This window comes from Neopsephotus bourkii, unplaced genomic scaffold (genome assembly GCF_033783945.1).
Source record: "Neopsephotus bourkii isolate Nb327-2 ecotype Australia unplaced genomic scaffold, CSIRO-AGI_Nbou_v1 NB_53, whole genome shotgun sequence".
Taxonomy (NCBI): Eukaryota; Metazoa; Chordata; class Aves; order Psittaciformes; family Psittacidae; genus Neopsephotus; species Neopsephotus bourkii.
The window spans coordinates 9,314,973-9,340,205 of NW_026900570.1; the positions used below are offsets into that span (position 1 = coordinate 9,314,973).

Genomic DNA, 25,233 nt, shown 5'->3' on the forward strand with positions numbered 1-25,233 from the left:
TATTTCGGTAGGATGAGGATGTGTCTTTTATGTCTCTGAGAGAATGTCTTTCTCATATTTTAAGAGGAAGGCATGCTAAAATCCCTGAAAGTCCAGGTCTAGCTGAATACCATTTGGAAACGTAATTAATATTTGTAAAATGCTTCCTAGGTGGAAGACATGAAAGCTTCTCTGTTTATTAATAACAAACTTCTAAAAAGTGAGCACTGAATGCTTAGTCCTAATCCTAGACACTACTGCTGTATTACAGAGACGAGAAATCCAACGTAACTAATCACCAACCTGACAAACAGTGCAGCTCAAATCATAGAAATTACAGAATTCCAGCAGGGAGCTGTCTTTTTAAAAAAATTAATGTTAAATAAAGGCTTCATTCCAAAAATTTATATTAACATGCCCACCAGCTGCATTAAACTCACAACAGAGAGAAAATTTAGTGTCTAAAAATCTCTCCTTAACTCATCCCATTGTGCCCCATAGATGAAAAACCTATTTGCATCTAAGAAAACATGGCATGCCAATAGAAATCTCATCTCCATTGGCAAGTTGTGTAATTCTTTAAAGCTGTATACTAGATCCAGATGCTTTGGCAAGGAATATCTTCCTTCAAAAGTACTGCTTGAGGAAGCCTGTACTGATTGCCTTTGCAGTTATAGATCAGACCATAGCAATCACTAAAGACAAAGAAACATTTTTATTCTTCATTATACAGGTTTATTCTTGCCTTTAAAAGCAAACCAAAAAAGCCATCTTTTTTACTGTCTGTGTATTTTTAGCAGTGCAACATGAAAAAAAAATAATTAAATGAGCTATTAAGGAAGCTAACCCATATGTCCTGTGGATGTTTCCAGTTTTCACATGAGACATTCAACTATTAAAATATTACAAGGATAGCCCAGCCAAAATTCCAATAAATAACTGCAGATCAAGACACTGATTTTCACTAGACACTTCTCTCAGATCTTGCTAATGACTCTGGCTATCTAAGGTAATCAGCAGCACAGCTGCCACTTTGGAGCAGAGCAAGAAACCTGCAAGGGTGGCTGTTGCTCCATCACATACACAGTTACCTTTGTACTCAGAGCCTGTGACTAGAGACAAGTCAGACTAATATGTCTTAATTCAGTTTAGTTAGATGGGGTTAGCTTGTAGGTGGGCTTATATTTAACAAATCAATTTAGAATGAACTTGTGGCTTTACAGGAACATCTTAAACTGGCATAAGTAGATTTGTACCAAAAGAAGGCCTACGCTGTGCTTCTTCTGGCACACCCAAATCCAACTCAACACATCAGTGTAAAGTCACATTTGGAGATACTTGTAATAATCTCTTAAATTTTAGGTGGCATTTATGATACTTAATAGTCATTTAACCTGAAGTTTCAGATTTCAGTGTACAGGTAGAACAGGGTTTGCCATGAAGGAGATGTTTGGGGAACTGGTATTTATCACAACAGAAATGCTCAAGGGAACCACATGATCACCTGTGGACGTTTCTTATCTATTGCCTCCTCATTCTATTCTACTTGCTAATGTATATTCAAAAACTTTCATGCATTCGTTGATGTCAGAGTTTAGTGGACACAGTTACTTTAACTTTGCCTGCTGCTTTTCTTTTTTGGTAGTATAATTAGCATAATATGCTTAAAAGCTATCAACTCAACACTTCTGAGTTATTTACCTTGAGTGTGCAGCTGCTGTCATGGTATAAACCCAGTCAGCCACGCAGCCTCTCTCTCAACCACACCCCCTCCCACCCACACCCCCCCCCGAGGGATGGGGAGGAGAATCAAAAAAATGTAACTCCCACGGGTTGAGATAAGACCACCCCAATAACTAAGGTATAACACAAAACCACTGCTGCTATCACCAATGATAATAATGATAAGGGAAATAACAAGGGAAGAGAATACGATACCACCTGCCACCCGAGCAATGAACTAGCCATTCCAGGTAACTCTCAGTTACATCCTGGGCATGACATGCTCTGGTATGGAATACCCCTTTGGCTAGTTTAGGTCAGGTGTCCTGTCTCTGCTTCCTCCCAGCTTCCCCTCCTCCCTGGCAGAGCACGGGACTCACAAAGTCCTTCATCAGACTAAACATTTGAGTAGTAACTAAAACCATTGGTGTTATCAGTGCTGTTCCAAGGCCAAAAGTCAAAAACACAGCGCTGCACCAACTACTAAGAAGGAGAAAAAATGACTGTTACTGCTGAACCCAGGACAGCATCCACCCCTTATTCCATACCATTCACGTCATGCTCAGATTCCACATTTTCAATAAACCATCACTCTTATCTCATATATATACATATATATACATCCACACATACAGAGAGAGATCATTCCTTAATGCGTGGACCAATCCCTATAAACCTGCTGAGTCCATTTGGTCCATGATGTCAGGCTCCATCTCTTGTAACAGTCTTTCAGGGCAGAAGAGGCTGTGTGCAGTGTTCACACTCGTGCATAACCTGGGCAATAGTGTCCATTGCTAAGTCCACCCCTCGATCATGAGTCCATCTCTATGTTGCATCTCTGCCTTGATGGCCTGAAGTGTCATGGGCCCACCAGGCTCAAAATAATTCACTGTCCCCTTCAGCAGTTTCTGAAGCTTGTGCCTTCCATCTCTGACGCTTCCAAAGCACTGGAGGGGCCCAGTGGACTAGATACTTGCCCATACTGTCCCACACACCCTGCCACTCATGACTGTCCAGCCTTGGGAAAAATCTCTTGGTCCTCCCATATCGTCGTCTAACCCCAGACAAGACCCAAACCTGCCTCTGCTTAACTCTTGAAATCAGATTAAATGGTTGTGGGCAAAACACACTCTGCATGCATGCCAACATGCTGATCCCCATCACAATCAGCAGGCAGGACCCAAGGGTACCCAAAGGCCATTCAAAATCTTCAGAACTCTCAAATGATGCTGCTGCACTTGTCACTGGGACTGGTGTAGCTGCTGTGCTTGCTGGTTCTCCCAATATCAGCTTCTCTTTTTCTGAGTCCAGATCTTCCTCCTCTGCCTTGCTGGGAAATACTGTGTGGTCTCCTGCATCCTCCACTTGTCCCAGGTGCCCGAGGCTGGACCCAGCTGAGGCTCCCAAAGGTGATACTTTGCTCTCCACATCCTCCTGGGTCTCGGGCTCACAGTGCTCAGGGGGTGGCTGCTGGGGGATGTTCTCAGCCGCCGCCAGGCTGGGCCCCGCCACAGGGCTCGGCTCCTCCGCTGCCTCCTCCCACTGCTCAGCAGCTGCCTCCTTCCCGGCTTCCGGCCCTGCTCCCGCCACCACTTGGTCCCCAGGGCCGCTTTCCCGAGCTGCTTTGGCCACTGCCGGCTGCCGGAGCTGCTCCCCCTTGGCTCCCTGCAGCCTCACGCAGACGGAGGGGAGGACGAGGGCCAGGACGGTGAAGAGCAGTGGGATGGCCAGGTACAAGTCCACGGCCGTGTCCGTCCCATCCTGCTGCCGGAGCCTGCCTGTATTACAAGTCATTACCATAAAGTACAATGAAACAAGAACCTTAGCCCAAGCCCCACACTTGATAAACACTGACACGGCAAATACCGGCTGTAACTAAGGTACAATATGCCGAAACTCTGAGATCAAGAGAAACAACTTTGAGAGCCAATAAATCGGCATTGTGACGAGTGACTATTAATCCAAAGCAATGAATGATTATCACAAATACAATTAGAAACACTCCGCTCAGATCTGTCATTATCTCAACCCCTCAAGCCCCATACTGGGTGCCAAAAAGAACTGTCACGGTTTAAACCCAGTCAGCCACACAGTCTCTCTCTCACCCCACCCCCAACCCTCACACCCCGCTCCCGGAGGGATGGGGAGGAGAATCGAAAAAATGTAACTCCCACAGGTTGACATAAGAGCAGCCCAGTAACTAAGGTATAACACAAACCAGTACTGCTATCACCAATGATAATAATGATAAACGAAATAACAAGGGAAGAGTATACAATACCACCCGCTCACAGAGCCCGACTGAGCAATGAACTAGCCCTTCCAGGTAACTCTCAGTTACTTCCTGGGCATGATGTGCTCTGGTATGGAATACCTCTTTGGCTAGTTTGGGTCAGGTGCCCTGTCTCTGTTTCCTCCCAGCTTTCCCTCCTCCCTGGCAGAGCATGGGACTCACAAAGTCCTTTGTCAGACTAAATATTTGATCAGTAACTAAAAGCATCGGTGTTATCAGTGCTGTTCCAAGGCCAAAAGTCAAAAAAACAGCGCTGCACCAGCTACTAAGAAGAAGAAAAAATGACTGCTACTGCTGAACCCAGGTCACTGGCACAAGATATTTTTGCTCTAACTTGCAGGTTTTGCAAAAACAACAAAAAAAACCCCAACCCAGTGGAGAACAGTATTCCCAGCCTCACGAGAACGTATAGATTGAAAAAAATGGAAGGAAGAAAAGAAAAACAGGGGTATTATCTCTTTTACCTGGAGAAAAACTCCCAGACAAAATGTAAGTACCACAGCTTTGATACTTTGAGTTTTGTCTGCATAATATAAAATTTAAGGTCTTTCCCTTAGAGAAGATATGGGATATAGATGGGACATAGAAACAGAAGCAATAATGTAAAGAATTTTTTTTTCTGTGGGAATTCCATATTTTGAGTAAGCTTGAGTTCTGCTGGGTCTTTCAAAAAACAGGCTGCTACAGGGAAAATACTGAATTCTACAGGTAATCACAGGGTATGCTGGATGCAGTATGTTAGCTTGATTTTTCTTATTTAATCGTTATTTGCTGTGAAAATAGAGTTCAGCCAAGCAGATGGGAGAAAAGGTGTGTTTTGCTGCACTAATTTTACTTTTACAAGCACATAAATTAGCCATGTGACAGTTCCATTGGTTAATTTCATAGCCCTGAGAGAACCTCAGTCTGTTGGGGGGGGGGGGGTTCTTGCTAAAACTTCACAATCATAAATAAAATTGAGTTTTCATGCTTTGCTAGACAGTCAAGACGCAATGAAAGCCAGCTACTACTGTGTGTCTTGACCATGTTGCCTTCATTTTCCCTTGGGCACCTTTTAGCCAAGGTGAAATATTGTGTCCCTGTGGCTTCCTCTTAAAATATGATAGAGAGAAATGCTTTTCAGTTAATTCTTTTCTGTTACAAAGACGGTGGTGGTGCTTTACTCTATAAAAAAACACAACAGCACAGAATCACAAAGGAACAGGGCCAACACCATTTGACGTAAATGAAAAACTTTCTCTTCAGTAGGCTTTAATTGGACCAGTATTACCTTATTTCCTAGTTTTGTTTTGAAGTATCCTTTACACTTAAAGATGAGAACTAAAGCTTTCTCCCCCTCACGCTTCATGTTTATGATCCAGGCTTTTGTAATAGTAGCATTTTCCTGCAATGCCTGTAGAATACCGATGAAATATTTCTTCCCATAGTGACACATACAATCATTCTCAAGTGGGAGGAACACTATTTACAATATCCTACTAGATTCCCACTTTAGCTCACTAGATTCTTTCATCTGTGTCTTATGGGTTATTACCAAATGCTGTGAGAACACAAGGAACACCTACACCTCACTAGAAATACAAACTGAATAGTTTAAACCACATTCTTTCAATGACTGACTCACAAATTTTCCCTTGGAGAACACAGACTTTATTGCACCTACACTGTTGTGCCAAATTGTAGTTGACAAAGTGACATAGTAGATAAGTTCAGATGAAGGTGTTTACTGGTAGACAAGCCAATAAAAACTAATGGCTTAAATGTTTTGAACTCCTGGACCTTTTCCCAGCTTCATTTACTTTTTAAACACACAGCATGGCAGAGTTATGCAGCAGACAGCCCAGTTCTATATGGGACTCTGTAATGCATACTTGTGTGGTTTTAAGCATTTCTAATCCTGTAACTCTGATAGCAGTCAGGGTTTCTGGAAATAATCAGTGAATCCCAAGTCAGAACAAAAGTGCTAATGTGGTACCAAGATCCTGAGTAAATAAACAATTACTAAACAAAATCTTTTCAACAGCATTGTATGTCTGTGTCAACATTGTGTTTCCTCCGAGAATCATCTGGTCAGCAGCACCCCAGCTACATAGAAGAGGTCATCCACTTCCTACAGCTCTAAGGCGAAGACTGAAGTTTTGTTACAGAAGACGCTACTCAGGGTTTCCTGTGAGCTGCAGGAGTTGCATTTTTTGGCGGGATTAGAGACAAAAATCAGAAGGCAAGAAAATCCTGATGGGCATATTTGAGGGGAAAAAAAAAAAAGCAGAAACAAATGCTGTTTGTGCCAGTCTCAGTGGCCATTATCTAGTCAGAGACATGGGAACATATTTGTTATCACCCAACCATACAGATACAGAATTTTAATCCATGGAAGGATGCCTCAGATAGTTTGTATACTGCAGATTAATAGGAAACAACTAACAGAGGGGGGAAAAGAAGACATCCTCACAGGTATTCTTTTGTTTCAAATATCCAGCACAATCAGTAAAAATTACACAATTTGTCCATGTTCAGATCCAGAAACAGGAGGTGTCTACTTTTTAGCTCAGATGTAACAGAGTAGCCACTCCCCCAAGATTTTTTTGATCAAATGTGGGAAACCCCACAGAACTCCTTGATTTCATGTGATTGCTTCTAATTAAGCGATGTAAAAAGCTTGTGATATTCAAGTCACCTGATGGAAATTTTGCCAAGGCAGTTTGAAAGAACTTTCAAAAATTTTGCAATCTGCATGTTGGTCCTGATTAAGCATGAACCTAAACTCCAGGGTCTGCTTTTTAATGTCTCCTCTACTCATGTTGAGTTAAGCTTCTTATCTCTCGTTGTGGTGCTTTTCAGAGTCCAAGGAGAGATACTCAGCCTTTTTCTAACACAAATACCATTAATCTCTCCTCTGTCATCATAATGTAAGATTCTCAGATTAATCACTTCACAAATTTCAAACTAGTAACTTATTTTTCACCAATATAACGCGTAGGTGGATAACATTCCATCACAAGTGACTGTAATCACCTTCAGCCCCAATTCAGCATCCCAAGTTCTGGCTTGATTAAGTATTTGTCGCTTCTATTTCATCCTCTCCTGACAGAGATAACTTTGTTTTAATTCAAACTGTCACACTCTGGAGTTCAGGAAGGACATGAAAGTGTCAGGTAATAATCCCTCCTCAATCTTATGAGTAGTTAACACCACTAATATGCAGAACCATTAGTATGTTGGCATGATTTTAACTTAATCATTTGCAGCAGCCCAAGCTTTATTGAGATCCATTACAGCTGATCTGGATAAGCGTTGCCCATCTTTACATGCTTTACTCCGCTTTCAGTGCTTAACAAAAGACACATTTAATCTTGCAACTTTTCCTATATCTTTGTAACAGTCTTCATTTTAAATGAGTTTCACCAGTAATTTGAACACTTCATAAAAGCAAATACACATTTTTCTTCAATGGAACAATATTTTGGAAAGTAATCCAGCCCAAAACAGGGTCTCTATGTGGATATTGTCATATTGGGATGTTTGCGACTATCGTGCTAACACAGGGAATCATGCAAATAAAGAGAAAAACTGCATACATTAACACATTAAACAGATAATCAAAAGCTATTTTTTTATTAGAAAAGAAAAAAACCTGAAGGAACTGATCTCACATAAATATTTTCTGGTTTTATGTCCCTACCTTTACAGCTGTCTATCTTCAGTAGGGTAATATCTAGTACCTCATTCCTTGATTCTCTTTCCAAGTGGAAGAATTAAGAGGAATAACATTCACCCCAAGAATTAAAACTTGGGAGACGGGGAAGAAGCATTATCTTTTTAACAACTAAATACTTTACATGTTTATACAACAATGGAGATATATGTAAGGTCTCTGAGGCCTTTACCCTTTACAAGATGAAACTGAGTTTTTATCTACATCTTCTGTTAGATGATCCCAACCATTCTACTTTAGCAGGATGGGATTATTGGTGTAGTATACACATCCACCCACCTGCCTGTCTTCTCTGACTTGTTTTATCCTTTGACTGATTTGGTTTCTTTTTTGTTCTATAACATAAGCAAGTAGCAATATTCAACATTACCTCACCTTCTTGAATGTACCTGCTTGAAATGCATGCCACCTGCCATCTCTGTACCTTTAGTAATAATGACTAAACACAGTCAAAGGGCAGTTTTGTACCTGATGAGTCAATTTATCAGCAGGAGTAAATGACACACTCTTGTTCATGAATCTTTGTAAACAGTCAGAGCAAGCACTTCAGATATGAAGACATTTTCTGCACTGAGGATTGCAATTTGGTGTATGTTACCCAGTTGCTCTGTAATGTGGCTGCAAATACTGCATACTCCATATTTCATACTTTTATTCATGGAGCATCTCCTTGTATTTCCAAAACCCTTTAACGTAAAGTGGATCTCTCTTGTAAATTTTGATCTTCTCTCTTCAGTTTTCCTTATTATGTTAGTAGCCTGCCTATAACAGCAACACATTAAAAGCAAGTATTTTACTTTCAAGCTCACCATCCATAGGAAACTAATGGTTACTAACTCATAGCTTGAATGAATTCAAGATGTTACCCTGAGTCCAGGTTAAGACAGAATAGGTGAGATAACAAGTTTTCCTTGTGGAAAATCAGACCAAGATCATAATCACTGTTCTCTCAACAACCTTTCAAGGTGACCTGAGATCCTGCTCTGAAGGATTACTTTCAGTATTTAATTCTGAGCTTTTTGGCAAAGTTATTTGGTTTCCCACTTTCTTGCAGGCAATCAAAATGCATCAAATTCCTTACACTAGGGGGAAAAAAACCTCAACATTTTGAAAGTAAGCTGAGGTCTGCTACAAGTGCCTATTGTGCCCAAAATGTTATTCTTTGCATAGTGTGTCTTTAGTTTAAAAAACACTTTTCTGGCTATCACTTTGAACAACTCCCAGGTATTGTAAGGGGTAATTCTCTCCTCTAGACTAGGCAGCAGGCATGCATCTTTCTCTAAAATTCAAAAGTTAGGAATCCTTGTAAAAGCCTGAATTCATTTATTTGGTGTTTCTAACACATCTTTTTTCTTGCAAGAACATATTTTTTTCATTTCCCTTTCTGGTGTTATAAAGTCATTAGTATTTACTCATGAAAAACTATTTATCAAAGATAAAGTGTCTGGAATTCATGAAGGGTCTGGTTATAAGGGACCAAATTTAATATCATTGAGATTAAAAGTTTACCAAGAACCAATTCTAGCAATTTCTGCTAGCTTTGTAAAAGAAAGAAGATGAAAGGCCAAATTCTCAACTGGTACAGATTGGCACTGCTTCATAGAATGAAATGGAGATGCATTCTGATGAACAACAGCTGAATATCTGGCTTTGAGATCATCAAAGCTAGTGTGTATTAACCCCATGTGGTTATTGGCCATACATTTCCCACTACGATGTGCTGATGTGAATACATTAAATATCCTGTTGGGAAATTAACTATTCATATTATTGGGAGACATTAATCCTTACAATATAAGCAATTTCCCTGTTGGAGGTTGTTGTGGTTTAACCCCAGCCAGCAACTAAGTATCATGAGGCAGCTTGCTCACACATACCCTGCTCCGGTCACTGGGATGGGGAAAAACGGTAAAAACCCTGGGTTGAAATTAGAACAGTTTAACAACTGAAACAAAATATAACAACAACAATAATTATTATTATTATTAATAATAATAGTAGTAACAGTAAGGAAAAATGAGATAAAAAGAGAGAAAGAGGGAAAAATCCCAAGAAAGACAAGTGGTCCACAATACTGTTGCTCAGCACTCACCGACCGTTGGCCAGCTTGTCCCTGAGCAGTGATCACCCTTTTCCAGCACTTCCCCCAGTTTATATATTGGGCATGATGTTCTATGGTATAGAATATCCCTTTGGCTAGTTCAAGTCAGCTGTCCTGTCTTTGCTCCCTTCCAGCTTTTTGTGCACCCCGTAACTGGCAGAGCATGAGAGAATGAAAAGTCCTTGACTTGAAGTAAGCTCTACTTAGCAACAACTAAAATATTGGTGTTATCAATATTATTTTATTACTAAATTTTAAAACCACAGCACTCTAACAACTACTAGGAAGAAAATTAGCTTTATCTCAGCTGAAACCAGAACAGAGGTACAAAAAAAAAAGAAAAACCAACAGAAAAAAAAAAACCCACACAAAGCAAAAGAGAAGAAAAGAGTGGAAAGTGTACTAAGAATCTAATGTACTATTTTCCAGAGTTTCTCCAGGTGGGAAATACACTTAGTTGGATCAGTATATTTGCTTTAATTGGAAGTGATCAGTATTTCTGAATCAGTTTTCAGGAGTATGTCTGAAAGTAAAATTGGCTGAAATTGAACATGTATTTCACAGCACCAGAAATCTACATGTACATTATCATATTCAATATGAGAACAGAAGTAGATGAATCCTCAATGGTTAATGCCCTTGGAGGGCTGTGAGTATGAGATTCAAACATATTAAAAACCTTGGTGGCCCCCATAAGGGAAAATAAATGACAAGTGAGAAGAGAAATGGAAAATAAAATGGGTGTATTTGCTTTTCCTGTTATTCCCTTTTTTTTATTACACTTTTATTTCCTGTTCAGATAATCAAAAGAAAGCTATATATAGCTTAGAGCAAACTTTATGACAAAAGGAGCTTGGTTTGAGGTTGTCTTTATTACCATCAGCTTTTTAAAAGTAGTTTTGAATATCATGGACTGATATTATGAAAGAGTATGAAATACTGCAGTGGGAAGACATTTGCTTATTGCTATCAAAGGGGAACTTGATTTGTCGTTTGTTTTTATTATTTTGTTTTATTCTTCATGTTGTAATTATATTGGTTCCTTGATACCATTTGAGGAGTGAGCTGTAGGTACCTATATCAAAGTGAGAACCCAGGATACCTTTAAGAGGACACTGGGTAAACTAATAATTCCCTATTGTTTCTTCCTGTGACTGACATATTTTAAGATAAGAAGAAAAAAAAAAGTCTTTAAACTATTTGCTAAGTCCTGGTGAGTAGTGTAGAGCATTGTTATGTGTGCCTACGTGCAGCGGTTGGATGATTCAGGCTTATTCATTTTTCTCAACCCAAATTTGGTTACATAATTAACAACTTAAGAGAGGTGGAATTAATGTAGGAAACATTTCTATAGGAACTATGAATGGTTCAGCTCTGTTCTCACTAGAGTTATGTATGATAACACTGCTTCTTGGGTGTTTTGGATTTTGCTCGCTTACAGAGGCAGTGTTTTGAAAGAAGAGTTTGCACACAGTTACTAAACCCCATGAGCCAATGTATTCCCCAAACTAAAATTCCCTAGACTATGCTGATGCTCTCTCCTACCCCTTTCTAAAAGGGTGATTTATAAGAATAGAACCACTTTTCACTCTGAGAGAGTTGAATTTATTTTGAACGACGTAACAAGTCCTAGCTGTTTATAGCAGATTTATTCTGCAGTACGTGTCCTTTTTCATGTAACTCTAATAAATAATTTGGTAGATTTTGGAATAATAAAAGACGAATTAAATTATTGTCCTAAAGACTAAAACATTTAACCTGAAAGTCATTTGACAATTGCCAGGGACTGTGTTTGGAGGTACAGAGAAGGAAGTATTCCTTTAGGAAAAATTGAGATTTTAATTATTGACTTCTAGGAAGACATGATTAACAAGGGCTTCTCATTCGCAGTTATCAAATCCCAAGTTCCTACTCCTGCATCTAATGTTTCTTAAGTAAAATCCCCAAACTTCTTTCCAGTTCTCAGAGTAGCCTCATTAAATCAACTGTAGTTAAATCTTCAGTGGATTAGAACTTGTTAGGGGAATGTAGATGTAACACTTGATTACTTTTCTAAAGCTGATGACATGAATTGATTTTTTAGAGATTGGTCAGCCCTGCCACTGCCAGCAAGCCACCTCATCCCTACCCCCAATTTTTCCAAGCACAGGATTTAACCCCTTCATTTAACAGGCTTGCAGTAAATGAGCTCTTCTGCTCATAGGTAATTGCTGAAGTTTTTGCTCCCAGTAAGAAAGCCCCACAGATTCTGTAATCCACTGACCCGGTATGTCTTGTGTTATCTTTAGAAAAGATTCACTACCAGGGAAAAATGTTGTATATCATCTCAGCAGGAGACTTTGAGCTGTTTAGCACTATGTAGTTGGATCTAGGACTAGTCCAGGAAAAGTCCTTAACTTTTCTGAGGGCAAGAGGAGTTACACCATTTCTGTTTCCACTACAATAATAATTGACAAAAGACACAAACACACTTGCCTAAAACCTGATTGCTATAGACTGCATGCCTTTCAGTATCAAGTTTGGTTCTGTAATATGCTTTTATATATTTTTTGGGGTTTGTGGTTTTGTCTTTCTTTGTTTACTTGTTTTCTTGGGGTTTATTTTGTTTTTCTTTACACATATGCTTTCTATCATTTATAGCACACAGTAATTTATCAAGAGTAATAAGCAGAAAATATCTCCTAAGATAATAATTTTATTGAATCATTCTGTAATTGTCTGCCTTGGCTAACATATGAAGAAAGGGAATGCTTAAAATATTGTCTGCTGCTTTAGTACAAGGTAAAACTATATCCACTTTGCAGAATTTAATATTTCTTCCATTGGCTGCTCTTCTAGCCATTGTAGAATATTATTGTTAAGTAAGTTAGAGGAAGCAAAGTATTATCCCTCTATTCCTTACCGTCTGCAGGATTAATTACTGGGTTGCTTTTAAGATTTGGTCACTAAGAAGGCCTTACATGGTTTAACTCATCCTTCCAACATCATTTTTTGATTGCATATCCACAGGTTCTTTCTTTTGGTCATCTTCTAAGCTTTTTCATTTGTTTCATATGCAGGCTATAAAAATTTGATATGCATTCACACAGTATATGCCCATGGCAATGAAGATTCACTTCAAATTTAACAATTTCTGAATCGATCATCCGATTTCTATGTTGAAGTTACAGTTGCAAAATCTTATTGTCAGTTTATTTCGTTGTAAAAGCTTCATATAGTTACTTGAATTTTCTGCTTCATAAAAGATGCCTTTAACAAACACAACTTTCTCTTTTTCTTGTAAGCACATTTCATACATTTCTCAAATCGTATTCATACAGGAATTTTCTTCACCCACTCTTGAAATTCAGTGCTAGAAGAAAATAATAATTATTTGGCTTCAATCAAAAATGTTTAGAAACATCCCTTTCTCTAATAAAAAGTGTCATGGCTCTCTACTGTCTGTGAATTGCACACACAACTCAGCTTTACAGAATATCCTGACTATGAGATATTTTGTCCTAAACTTCATAAAGCACAATTTGGAACAGTAAGAGTAGGGTTACTAGACTCTGCCAGTTTTGAACCTACAGTTCAAGGGAGTCTAGTTTTATCTAACTTAGCTTGGAGCACTGGAACAGCTCCTCCCGTTTTTGAAGTGTCAGCTTAATGAATCACTCCCCACAAAATGGTTGCTTCTGACATTTCAGCCAAAGCCCTGCTGCTTTTGCAGGAGACTATATGCTTTTATCTTGCACATCGGTCTGAGCTGCAAAAATGTTCCAGTTTATCACATACTGTTCTGTACTGTCAGTTAGAAATATGCTTGTGCTTGCTGAGTGAATATTGATAACTTGAGTCTGTGATAAAAATGGGGCAAAGAGAAGATATATTTTAAATTTGATAAATAAAGTCTTTAAAACTGTGATAAAAGACTTCTAAAAGTCCATTATTGAGAATGAATTCTCAGAGGTGTACACGAAGTTGGGGGCTTATTGTTTGGTCATGCTCTTTCAAAGGTTTAGGGCTTTTACTCTGTGTTTCTAAGAAAAAGCTCTTTGAAGGTCACGTTTGAATTCAAAGCTGCACTTATTGTCTGTTTTTCCGTGCTATCTACATTACTGTTGCATATCGTATTTGGGAGTCCAATAGCTCCTGAACGCAATATTTTGTAATTCCACTTATCCTACCCTCTGGTGTAGCATTTGTCAGTGCAGTTTTGTGTCTGCAGGTGTTGATAAGGTAGAAAAAGCTACCTGACTAACATTATTATATTGCTTATTTTTCCTAGGTAGTTTGAAATGATTATCACTGCTGGCCCATAGCCATGTGCTAAAAGATAGCATGCCCTCCTTCTGCTATACCACCCTCAGCAATTTAAAGCAGTGGTAGTTGTGCAGATTACCTGGCAGTGAGAAATCTTACTGTAACAGAGAGTGGGTGGAGGGAAGAGAGTGGGAAGGAGGGTGACAGGGAGGAGCTGCTTTTCACTGCCGGTGTTATTCTTGCACCGAAGCCCGCGGCTTCTTGTTCAGGTCCCTGAGTGGGCAATTAATCTCTTGCTGTTAGAGAGCAGCACTGAACATAACCACTAAACTACTGATAGTAATGGCCATAGAAAAAGAAGGGAACACTAAAACTAGCCATAAAACCTTCTGCAGTTGACTTTATTCTGTGAGACATTAGATTTCCCACCTGCAATCCTCAGGAAGTATAATGTGTGGATCCCCCAGCCCTAAGAGAGGTATGCCCGAGCATCCCCCAAAGGACCCACAAGGCATGTGGGGTGCCTGGCTGTGCTCCCTGGAGCTCCTGTTCTTCTACACCACCTCAGCCTAAAAATTATTTTTGTTCCATCAATATTTTTCTTTGAATGTGCAAAAACAGAAATAAGCGCCTCACTGAACTGAAGTGAAACAACCAGCTCTTTGACTGCCACATGATCTCGACCTGGCATGAGAGGTTCTATGAGAGGCTAAAAAGATTAGCTGTGTGCTCAAATCATAACAATACAGTAGACATGCTCAGGAGCCTCTCTCGGTCGTACAGACAGCTCACCTCCACTGCCTTCACTGCAGCTCTTTGTGCTTTCCTCTGCAGAGCATCAGGCCAGTGGTAGGCATAAATACAAGTTGGCATATCTGACCAGACCTTCCTATCAATACTTCCCGTGTGGCAAAACATTCCTCTTTTCTGTTTCTGTAATAGAAACAAGGTCCCTAAAACACATCTAGCTCTAATGGAGACAGTTTAGTGCAGTCTTTCACATCCCTTTTTTCCCCAGGCTCAGTAATAACATTGCACGGGATCAAAACATAGGTGGCAAGCACACTGGGAAAAGAGCATGTATCTGCATCATAAAAGAAAAGTTTCTGTAATCTAAGCACTTTTTTCCCCCTCATTTTTGTTTTGTCTTCTTTTTACTTTCTTACTTTCACAACTCCAAGAGCTGGTACAAGATATTCTTATCCATTTACTCTGCATACCACCCTGTTGACCAGCGTCACAGCACATAGGTTGACAGCTAGCCCAGCTTATGTGGGTTGTCAGTTTATGCTATGAGAATCCAGTATTTCAGTGAGCCATGTGTGTGTGAACAAGTTTCTTACTATCTAAATTTGGGTATGAATACAACATTCCTTTTTTTCGCCTATGATGAATTTTTGTGATAGCACCTGTAATTGTAATTATCAGTTCCAAACTGAATTGGGCAGGGGAGAAGGAAATGCTGTTTCTTTTATTACGCACAATATATATTATCCTAGATTGCTTTTTAGGTAATTTGTGGTATTTGTTTCATTTTGCTTTTTAAAATTTTGGGTTTGCTAATACTGCCTAAATTTTATTTTTAAGCCTTGTTTTAATAACTTACTATGTTTTTGATTAATAACAGAGATTTACAAATCCTGCTGTTTCATTAGAATACCCAACATTTACACTCCTTATAATAAGCATAGATATAAATAAAACGTATGTTCATTTAAGCAAGACCTGGTAATTTTTTCATAGTAATCATCGCAATAATTAACAGTTGATTAAATTATTGATCTTTCAGGATACACATTACCTAAAAAAAATGTTGAATTAAACGTTTAAAGCTGATGGAGTCAGTTTTTACATTAGTGCAAGTTCTCACCCACGAGTATAATGTGCCCCATCTGCTGAAATAATGCCTGTGTACATACTGCCCTTCTCCCCAATTTTTTGTATTCAAAAATGAGGAAATTATCATTACTTTATGGCTATTCTAAAACCAGGATAATCATTAGCTTTTACCTGGTATTGCCATTATTCATGAATGCCTCTTATTTTAGGAGAAGCTGTATTTCATAAAATTGAATGTCCATTTATTCCAAACACACTTGGCAGTATGTGGAAAGCTGAACGTGCATTGTTTTCATTTCTGACAGAAAATTATGCATGACACATGTTTTTTTAATGTATTGAACATATGCAGTACTTACCCTATTGGAAAATGTGCAAAAACAATTGCGGATAGCTGTTCATGTGAATGCAGAACCGATACATGTGCAAAACATACACACTTTATCGATATAAGCCATTAAGATTAACCCATCATTCCTCATTCTCAGTGTAAAGAGGTTTTCAGCTGTGATAAGTTAGGTGAATTATCATATGGTACTACTCTTGATCCCAGAAAATGTAATAGTGACTCAAATAATAGCAGCTTCTATACCTATATATCATGACTTTCCACTGTATCTTTACTGCAAATCTGTGTAAATCTATACTTTATTCCCCTTGCATGAATTTAGGCTGAGAGAGTAAACCACTATTGCCATGGCAATAATAACAATCAGGGAGTGAAGGTTGTGCCTTGGTACTTTACATCAGACATAATAATGAGCATTACTCAGCTCATTAAACTATTTGGTTTTAAGCCTTTCTAAAATGGGTTTAGAATACTTTGAGGTACAAAATACTCGTTCAGTACAAATCTCTAGCTGGAGTAAGTTATTATCACTGAGCAGGTCCAGAGAGGAGCCTTCAGCACCGGAGCCAGGGGAAACCCCGCGTCCAGGAGCCTCCGTTCTGAGCGGAGGGAGAGAGCAACCGAGGGCACCTCCATCCCTCGCCAGGCCTTGCCCAGGAACCAGCGGCTCCGCGGAGGCGAGCAGGGACCACAGGGGGCGGGGCCAGGAGGGACGGTCCCGCCCAGAGCGGGGAAAAGCCGCCCCAGGAAGCGCGGGAAGGGCGCGTGGCGCTGGAGGCAGAGCGTGGCGCGGAGGTTGGCGGCGGAGCAGCGAGCGAGATGGGGAGCGATGGGCTCAGGGCCAGGGCCCGCTCTCGCTCTGGGAGCTCTGCTCTGGCTGCCCCGGCGGTGGCAGCTTCGGCACCCGACGGAGCCCATGACAGGGGAGAGCTCGGGGTATAGAAAGTGCTGCCCTTGTCTCTTGTGGCGAGGTGCGCAATGGGCAGGGCTGTGCTCGGTGCGCCCTGGTGGAGGTCCTGCTGCAGCAGGGGCTGAGCTGCGGGACGCTGTCGGTAGCTGGAAGGTGTCAGGGAAGCCGAGAGGGAGCTGGGCTGCTTGGTCCACGCCTAAACCGTGCAGGGACCATGAGCATCCACCCAAGAGGGTAGTAATCCAGGAGGCTGGGAGCTAGTAACAACAAAAAACAACAAAAAAAGGAAGGGGACAACTAAAAGCAAGAGGCTTTCTCCAGATTCCGATGTCCCCACCCAAAACTGCTTCACAGTTCTGCAGGGAGCTAACAAGGAAATTCCTATTGCACCAAATGAACAACCTGCTGATGCACCAGTAATTAGGATCACTACTGATGCCTCCAGGAAGAAGTAGCCGGTCATAGTATAGTAGTAGGTGACTCTACTTTGAAGGGCACAGAAGCACTCATCTGTCAGCCTGACCCATCCTTGAGGGAGGTGTGTTGCCTACCAGGGGCTCGGATCAGGGATGTTGCTGAGAAGCTCCCTGGATTTGAGAAAGCTGAGGCTGAGTTTCTCAATGCCTTCTTTGCCTCAGGCTTCACTGGCAAGTGCTCTGACCACACTGCCCAACTCCTGGAAGGCAGATGCAGGAACTATGAGAATGGGAGACCTTGGGCCCACTGTAGGAGCGGATCAGGTGCAAGACCATCTTAAGAACCTGAACGTGCAGAAGTCAATGGGACCTGATGAAATCCATCTGAGGGTCCTGAAGGAGATGGCAAATGAAGCTGCTAAACCACTGGCCATCATATTTGAAAAATCACAGCCAGGTGAAGTTCCCAACAACTGGGAAAAGGGAAATATAACCCCCATTTTCAAGAAGGGGAAAATGGAAGACCAGGGAACTACAGACCAGCCAGTCTCACTTCTGTGCCTGACAGAATCTTGGAGCAGATTCTCCTGGAAGGCATGCTAAGGCACGTGAAAAACAACAAGGTGCTTGGTGACAGCCAGCATGGCTTCACTAAGGGGAAATCCTGCCTGACCAATTTGATGGCCTTCTGTGATGGGGCTACAGAACTGATGGACAGTTGACATCATCTCCCCGGACTTGTGCAAAGCATTAGATACTGTCCCACATTACATCCTTGTCTCTAAATTGGATAGACATCAATTTGATGGATGGACCACTCAGTGGATAAAAAAAACTGGGTGGATGGCCGCATGCAAAGAGTTGTGTTCAACGGCTAAGTTTCTATTAACAAGTGGTGTCCCTCAGGGATCAGGGTTGGGACCGATCTTATTCAACATCTTCGTCGCTGACATGGACAGTGGGATTAAGTGCACCCTTAGCAAGTTTGCAGGTGACACCAAGCTGTGTGGTTCGGTTGATACACTGGAGGGAAGGAATGCCATCCAGAGGGACCTTGATATGCTTGAGAGGTGGGCCAGTACCAACCTCATGAAGTTTAACCAAGCCAAGTTCAAGGTCCTACACTCGGGTTGGAGCAATCCCAGGCACAGCTACAGGTTGGGCAGAGAAGAGATTCAGAGCAGCCCTGCAGGGAAGGACGTGGGAGTACTGGTGGATGAGAAAATGAACATGAGCCAGCAGTGTGCGCTTGCAGCCCAGAAAGCCAACCGCATCCTGGGCTGCATCAAAAGGAGTGTGACCAGCAGGTCGAAGGAGGCGATGCTGCCCATCTATGCTGCTCCTGTGAGACCTCACTTAGAGTATTGTGTACAGTTCTGGTGTCCTCAACATAAAAATGACATGGAGCTATTGGAAGAAGTGGAGAGGAGGACCGCGAGGATGATGAGAGGGCTCAAGCATCTCTTTTGTGAAGGCAGGCTGAGAAAGTTGGGGCTGTTCAGCCTGGAGAAGAGAAGGCTGCATGGAGACCTCATAGCAGCTTTCAGTATTTGAAGGGGACCTGTAAGGGTGCTGGGGAAGGGCTCTTCATTAGGGACTGTAACGATAGGACAAGGGGTAATGGGTTCAAACTTAAACAGGTGAAGTTTAGGTTAGATATAAGGAAGCAGCTCTTTACAGTGAGGGTGATGAGGCACAGGGACAGGTTGCCCAGAGAAGTTGTGAATGCTCCTTTCCTGGCAGTGTTCAAGGCCAGGCATAATGGAATCTTGGGTGACATGGTGTAGTGTGAGGTGTCCCTGTCCATGGCAGAGGGGTTGGACCTAGATGATCTTAAGGCCCTTTCCAACCCTAACTATTCTATAATTCTATTGTGTTGGGTTTTTTTTGTGGTTTTTTTCTTTTTTTTTTTTTGTTGTCATGACTACTGTGGTTGATAAACTGAACATGTGATGATATGCTTGTTCCTTCTGTACCCACAAAATCTGCTGGCACTTTAAAATATTCCTTCACCTTCTGAAGCTTGCTTAGAAAAACTTTAGCTTGCACTAGGGGATGGGATATAAAAGCAAATTGAAGCATTGATTTCCCCATTTTGTCACCTCTGGAGAACAATTCATAAAGCACGGAAGTTCTAACTAGTCAATCAATAGTTGCTACTTAAATCAGAGACTGCAGATAGCCTTTTGTTATTAAAAGTGTTCTTTAGAAGACGACAATAAATGAAAAGAGGAGCCAGTTCAACCTCTGAGTTCAAGACTGACCCATTGAGGGAAGGAAAGATGTACATACAATTCAAGCTTTTTCCCACGGGCGAATGGGAAAAATATATTTCCCTAATGACTTCCCAACTCGTAAGAGAAAGATAATGCAAAACACCAAAATGTTTTGTGAAAACATTCTGACTACAAAATTACATGGAGGTCTCTGTCAGATCCCAAGTCCAATCCAGAGGCCTGGGTCCTGCCTTGCAGCCTGCCCCTGAGACGGACACCCTGATGTTCTATGGTTCTATTTTCCTGCAGCAGGGGAGAGGCCTGGAAGTTTCAAGATGTAACAAACCAGTCTGAACAGACAATCTGAGCTGTAAGTCTCTGAGAAACCTCAGGGCCGAGTGGTTTTGAGTGTTTGATGCTCCTGTGAGATTTATGGAATAGGCTGAGGAGACATGGACTCAGCAGCAGCCGTTTCATGAAAGTAAGACAAGGTTTTCATTTCTCTGTAAAACTGTAAGGATTGCTGTTTCATTCTGGATGAAATGCAGGGGTTGGGGTTTTAGTAAAAAAAAAAAATCATATTATATGGGACTTTTAAGCTTCAAACATTTCAGCTACAAAAGATTTCACAATGCTCATGCAAATTGTGCAGCTGACAGACGTGTTCCTCCATGTGAAAGCAATGAAGGAAACTAAAATTACAGCGCAAGATGCAGTTCTGCATGATCTTTTTCTGAAACTGAACTTTAGAGTTGTGAATCATATACACTTCAAATTCAGTCGATTAGGCTGCTTATCAGCTATTGAAAATCTTGTTTTATCACACCCATAATAAGGGTGTACTTCTTGATATTAGTTTGAGGACCCGTGCACATAAACAAATAACAGCAACTCTGCTGTTATTTGGGTAAGGTGTGATCTTGCTGCCTTTTGACTGGCTGACAACATTGAAGTTGCCTGAGCACACAAACTAGGGCACAAGCAGCAGGGGCCGTGGTGGCGACAGGAAGGATGACCATGGGACAGTCAGCCCTGAGGCAGAGGGATATAGCAGAGGATCCCCACTTTCCAGCAAAATTTAAACATTGCATGCATAGATCAACCATTTAACAACAAAGAAATAAATGGTGAACATGTTCAAAGGTATATGATAAAAAACCTAGCAGCTACTGGTAGGTGGAGGAATCCACTTGGTGACAGATGCTCAACACTAATGCTAGGTTTTAACAGCAGCCCATGGGTGACTTACAATGGCACGGGGACAGTTCTCTTTGCAGTTGTGTCTTAAGCACTAGGGTGAACTTTTCTCATACTGTTTCATCAGGAAGAGCTGAGAAGCAAGGGGCCTGTGTCTGTGCGAAAAGACTCATTTAAATTCACCATCCAGTAATATTTGAACAAATAAAGCTGGGCTTGCTGCCTCTTTGTTCTTTAATAAAGAGGAAAAAAACCTCTGTTAACCTGTGAACAGTGAACTGCAAAATGAGATTTAGTGTTTAAAGATATTTCTACAGTTATTATTAGGTTTAGAGACTTCCAGCTGTATCAGTACCCAAACATCAGTGGCAGGGTCAGTGCTGTGCTGCTTATCCTTCTTAAGAAAACATTCTTTTTAGTTAATAAAGTTTTCTGATTCTGTGATTCTTCCTCTGTTGTTCAACTTGGTGCGCTTCTGTTACATTTAAACCATATTAGATTTACAGTAAGATGCCACTGAGACGGCATCCAGTGACCTGTTTGCATTGGCTATCTCACATGCTGATGTAATGGTGCATGACCTATCAGTAAGACATTCAAAAGTGCAAGATTGATTTAGCGAAGTGTTAATTGTTCTATTAAAGGGGAAAAGAGATGCAGTACACCCTCCTCTTAACCTCAAGTCTGACTCTGATGCTGTCTGTCACAACTCAACATATCCTTCCTACTTCCACACCTATACAATTAACCCTAAATAATTACAGTCTCTAATGGACCCAACATGTCAGGTTAAAATGAGATTCTCCAAAGATACTTGATAAAGTGGGTTGAGGTAATTCTGTTTCAATGTGGCAAATGAAACATACATTACTATTAGAAGATGTGAGATGATGCTGAACATTCATAAGACGGCTGTGTCTGAGAGAAGCGGAGATAATATGTCACCAGGAATAAGAGCAGTGTGGTAATGCTTCTGATGTGAAAAACATATTTTAAAGTATGGGTGTGAAACAGAGTAATTGTGTACTTTACAAACCTGATGTATTGGCACTGGGCTGAGTCCTTTGAGAAGGTTTGCCCTGAAAGTGGGTTACTCTTACGATATGACTAGATTTCTCCTCCAGTGGGTACATAAACAGCAAGTGTGTGATTCTGCTCAGTAGAACACTGAAACCAATGTCAGAAACAGGAGTAATTTCATGAGGCACAATGAGCAAAAGCCAGGCAACTTACAGAGTGAGAAGTGACAATCTGAGATTTTTAGTTTGTTATTACTTACTTTCCCTTGGGAGTTGCTAGTTGGTGGGCTAAGCCTTGCAAGACATGTCTGGGCATAATAAACAACTGTATTGTTTAAATACAGCAGTAGTACTCGGAATAGCATGGGAGATCCTAAGTTGGTAGCCATCTAAACCTCAGATCCTTTCCAAAGTAAGCCAGATTTCAAGTAAATTGATCATAGTCAGTCTGTGTCTAGTATTATGTCAAAAAAGAGATTTGTTTTATTGCAAGATACAGCTGTTTGCATGGCACCTTCTCTGGATGAGCTTGGTGACTTTGCTGACTGACAGTGCTCTATTCAAACACACTAAATCCAGTGGAATTACATTGTCTGAAAGCAGTGCAAGGCTCCATGGAGGAACAGAAGACATCAAAAGTGACCGAAGGGGAATCAGTAAGTGATTGTTGGGAGTGCTGGCATCAAAAATGAACATACAGCTAGAGTCACATTGTATGAATTTTATCTTCTCTGTGGCAATTCCCTCTTTCCTGAATGTGAGTAATTTAAGGCTTTCTCAGAATACGTCCCGGAACTACTGGTAAAGGGCAGACGTAGGCAACTGTCAGGCACTCTTAGCAGAAAAGAATAACTGGAGGATTCATTCAGCTCCTAAATTACCCACTTGAACCTCATGCTTTTTAATAAATGTCAAAAATTCTCACAGATTAAGCAGTGTTGTTGACCACATAAAACATGCCTGGCATTAATAGTTATCTGTGTGCATCAGCTTCCTTTGAAATAGCTTCAACATAGACCAAAATACCACTGTGTGAACCTACACAACAGGGTGTAAAAGAAATACAAGTGATTATTTGAAGAGACTGTTTTTCCTAGATTAGCATTACCTTTAAAATTGTGTCCAATTTGCTAAACTTTAAATAGGAAACAGATTTGGAAACATGAGTAATATTTTACTTTGGTGTATGTATGATAGTGTTGGTTTGTAACAGCTGCTCATGTGTGTCCTTTGTTAAATGGAATAGCTAATTTCAGTGTAGATGAAGTGTTTAGAGGGATGCTTTAACTCCCTGATTTCATTCAGGATGTGAAGGCATCTTACTGCTCAGAGGAGCAGCTCCAGGTGTCAAGTGTAAGTCACTGCTGCAACAGAGTGGAGAAAACAATTTTTCAGAAGTAAACTTTAAAAGCACTAGAAGGACTCAAGAATATAATTCCAACTGTCTGTCAGTGGCACAGGTTCGTAAACACTCGATGACCCAATTTGCAGAAGTATTCAGAAATCTAAAATTTAGATAAACACCTCCTGCCATTTCAAGAAGCATCCATTCCACTGCCACTGAAATCTGCATCTTTAATTGAAGAATTACTTTTGAAAGCATGACTGAAGTTGCTTTAGAAAGAATTACACTCTTGCCAGTGAGATATTTGAAAACTTTACAGGATAATATGTGACAAAAGCAGGAAAACAAATCTCCCAATTGCTCCCTAGCTACTCCCAAAAATTAAAGGAAAACAAAGCATTATCCGTAAGCTCTTTAAACTCGCTAATTAAAAGCACACTGCATTTAGATCAAGTTTAAATTCAACTTTTTAAAGTTGACAGTGTCTCTTTAAGGTAAGTGCTTTCAAATGGAACAACTGCCAATTTATGGAAATTTTAATACTTAACAACCTTGACAGTGTCCCTTTGAAAAGCCTGTAAAAAAATCAACTTGCTTTTGATAGGAAAGTTTATTCAGGTATTTAAAGTTTTTACATATTATCCTGGATAATTGAATATCAGCGTTTTGTCATCAGAAAAATTTGGTAATGCATGCAATTTTACACCAAAATTTAACCTTGAGAGAAAAAAAACCCTTAAGTTGTCTTCTTTCTTAGGCTGTTCTAAAACATGCTTGCATCCAAGTAAAGATTTTTTTTTTTTTTTTTTTTTTGCGCTGCACACAGGAAAATTAAATAGAAAAATAAATGTCACATTCAGGTTGAATCACACATGATGACCTCTGGCTTAAGGATATAAAAGTAATTTTATTATTTCAGAATCATGTGTTCTATTAGTTCCCATAGTTCTAGCCAAAATTAGCCAGGTGCGAATATAAAGCATCATATGTAGTTAGCCATAATTTCGTCAAAACAAATTAACTATACTTATAGAGAGAGGATGTAACAGTGGTATAAGATATTAAGATCAGATCTTTTTAACAAGTAAGGAGGTGGCTGGCAGATGCAAAGAGATGATGTCTGATGTTAAAATAAGTCCAAGGACTGCATTCTGCCTTCGCTGAAGTCTTTTTCCCTGCAGTTACGTTTAATGCCTAAAATTTGATCTTTACCTTGGTTTGGCTGCCCAGGAGCTACCTTAGGGAAATTATGACTTTGTCAGGACTGGAGAAGTGAATGTTGAATGACTGAGAGAGAACAGGATTTTTAGTGTGACATTTTGGGGTTTGGCTTGCTTCTTCTTTACTGACTTCGTTGATGAAATAGCTGCCTCACTTGAATAAGTGGTAGCATTTTGCAGGCTCTGTTAAAAGAGTGTAGTGGAATATTAAAGAAGCATGCCTGGGATTGACACAATCGGAGTATTTCCTTGTGCTCTTAGACCTCTTACACTGCTCTCTCCATTACATTATTTTTTAAAAAATCAAAATCGGAGCTTTGAGCAGAGTTACAGCACCCTTAAAGAAAGGAGATATTTTTGACAAAGCTACTACTCTTGGTATGTACTAGGATGAAATTCTCATATCCATTACTGTTAACTAAGCATCTCTTATTTTCTCCTTCCATTTTAGGACAACTGTCTCTATGTTCTGAGCAATTACCAGTCGTCTTTGTTCTCACTCTCTCACTTTTCTCCTCTCTTTATTCCTTCTTATCACTTTTTTCTTTGCTGACTACCTCCTCTGTGATTTTCTGCCCCTATTGTTCCCTCCCTGTTCCATGGCTGTGTGCATCATTGTGGCATCTCTGCCCGCTGTGCTGAGGGCAAGGGGCAACAGAGGGAGAGG

At 40.4% G+C, this 25,233-nt stretch overlaps 1 protein-coding gene across 1 annotated transcript; it reads right to left on the reverse strand.

Moving 5' to 3' along the window:
* Positions 1-2,625: 2,625 nt before the first annotated feature.
* Positions 2,626-3,552, reverse strand: LOC133209640 (uncharacterized; the record flags this gene model as incomplete). The annotated part of the gene is made up of 1 exon (XM_061348361.1): positions 2,626-3,552. A coding segment is annotated over exon 1 (876 nt), but the record flags the coding sequence as incomplete, so codon positions are not given.
* Positions 3,553-25,233: the final 21,681 nt, after the last annotated feature.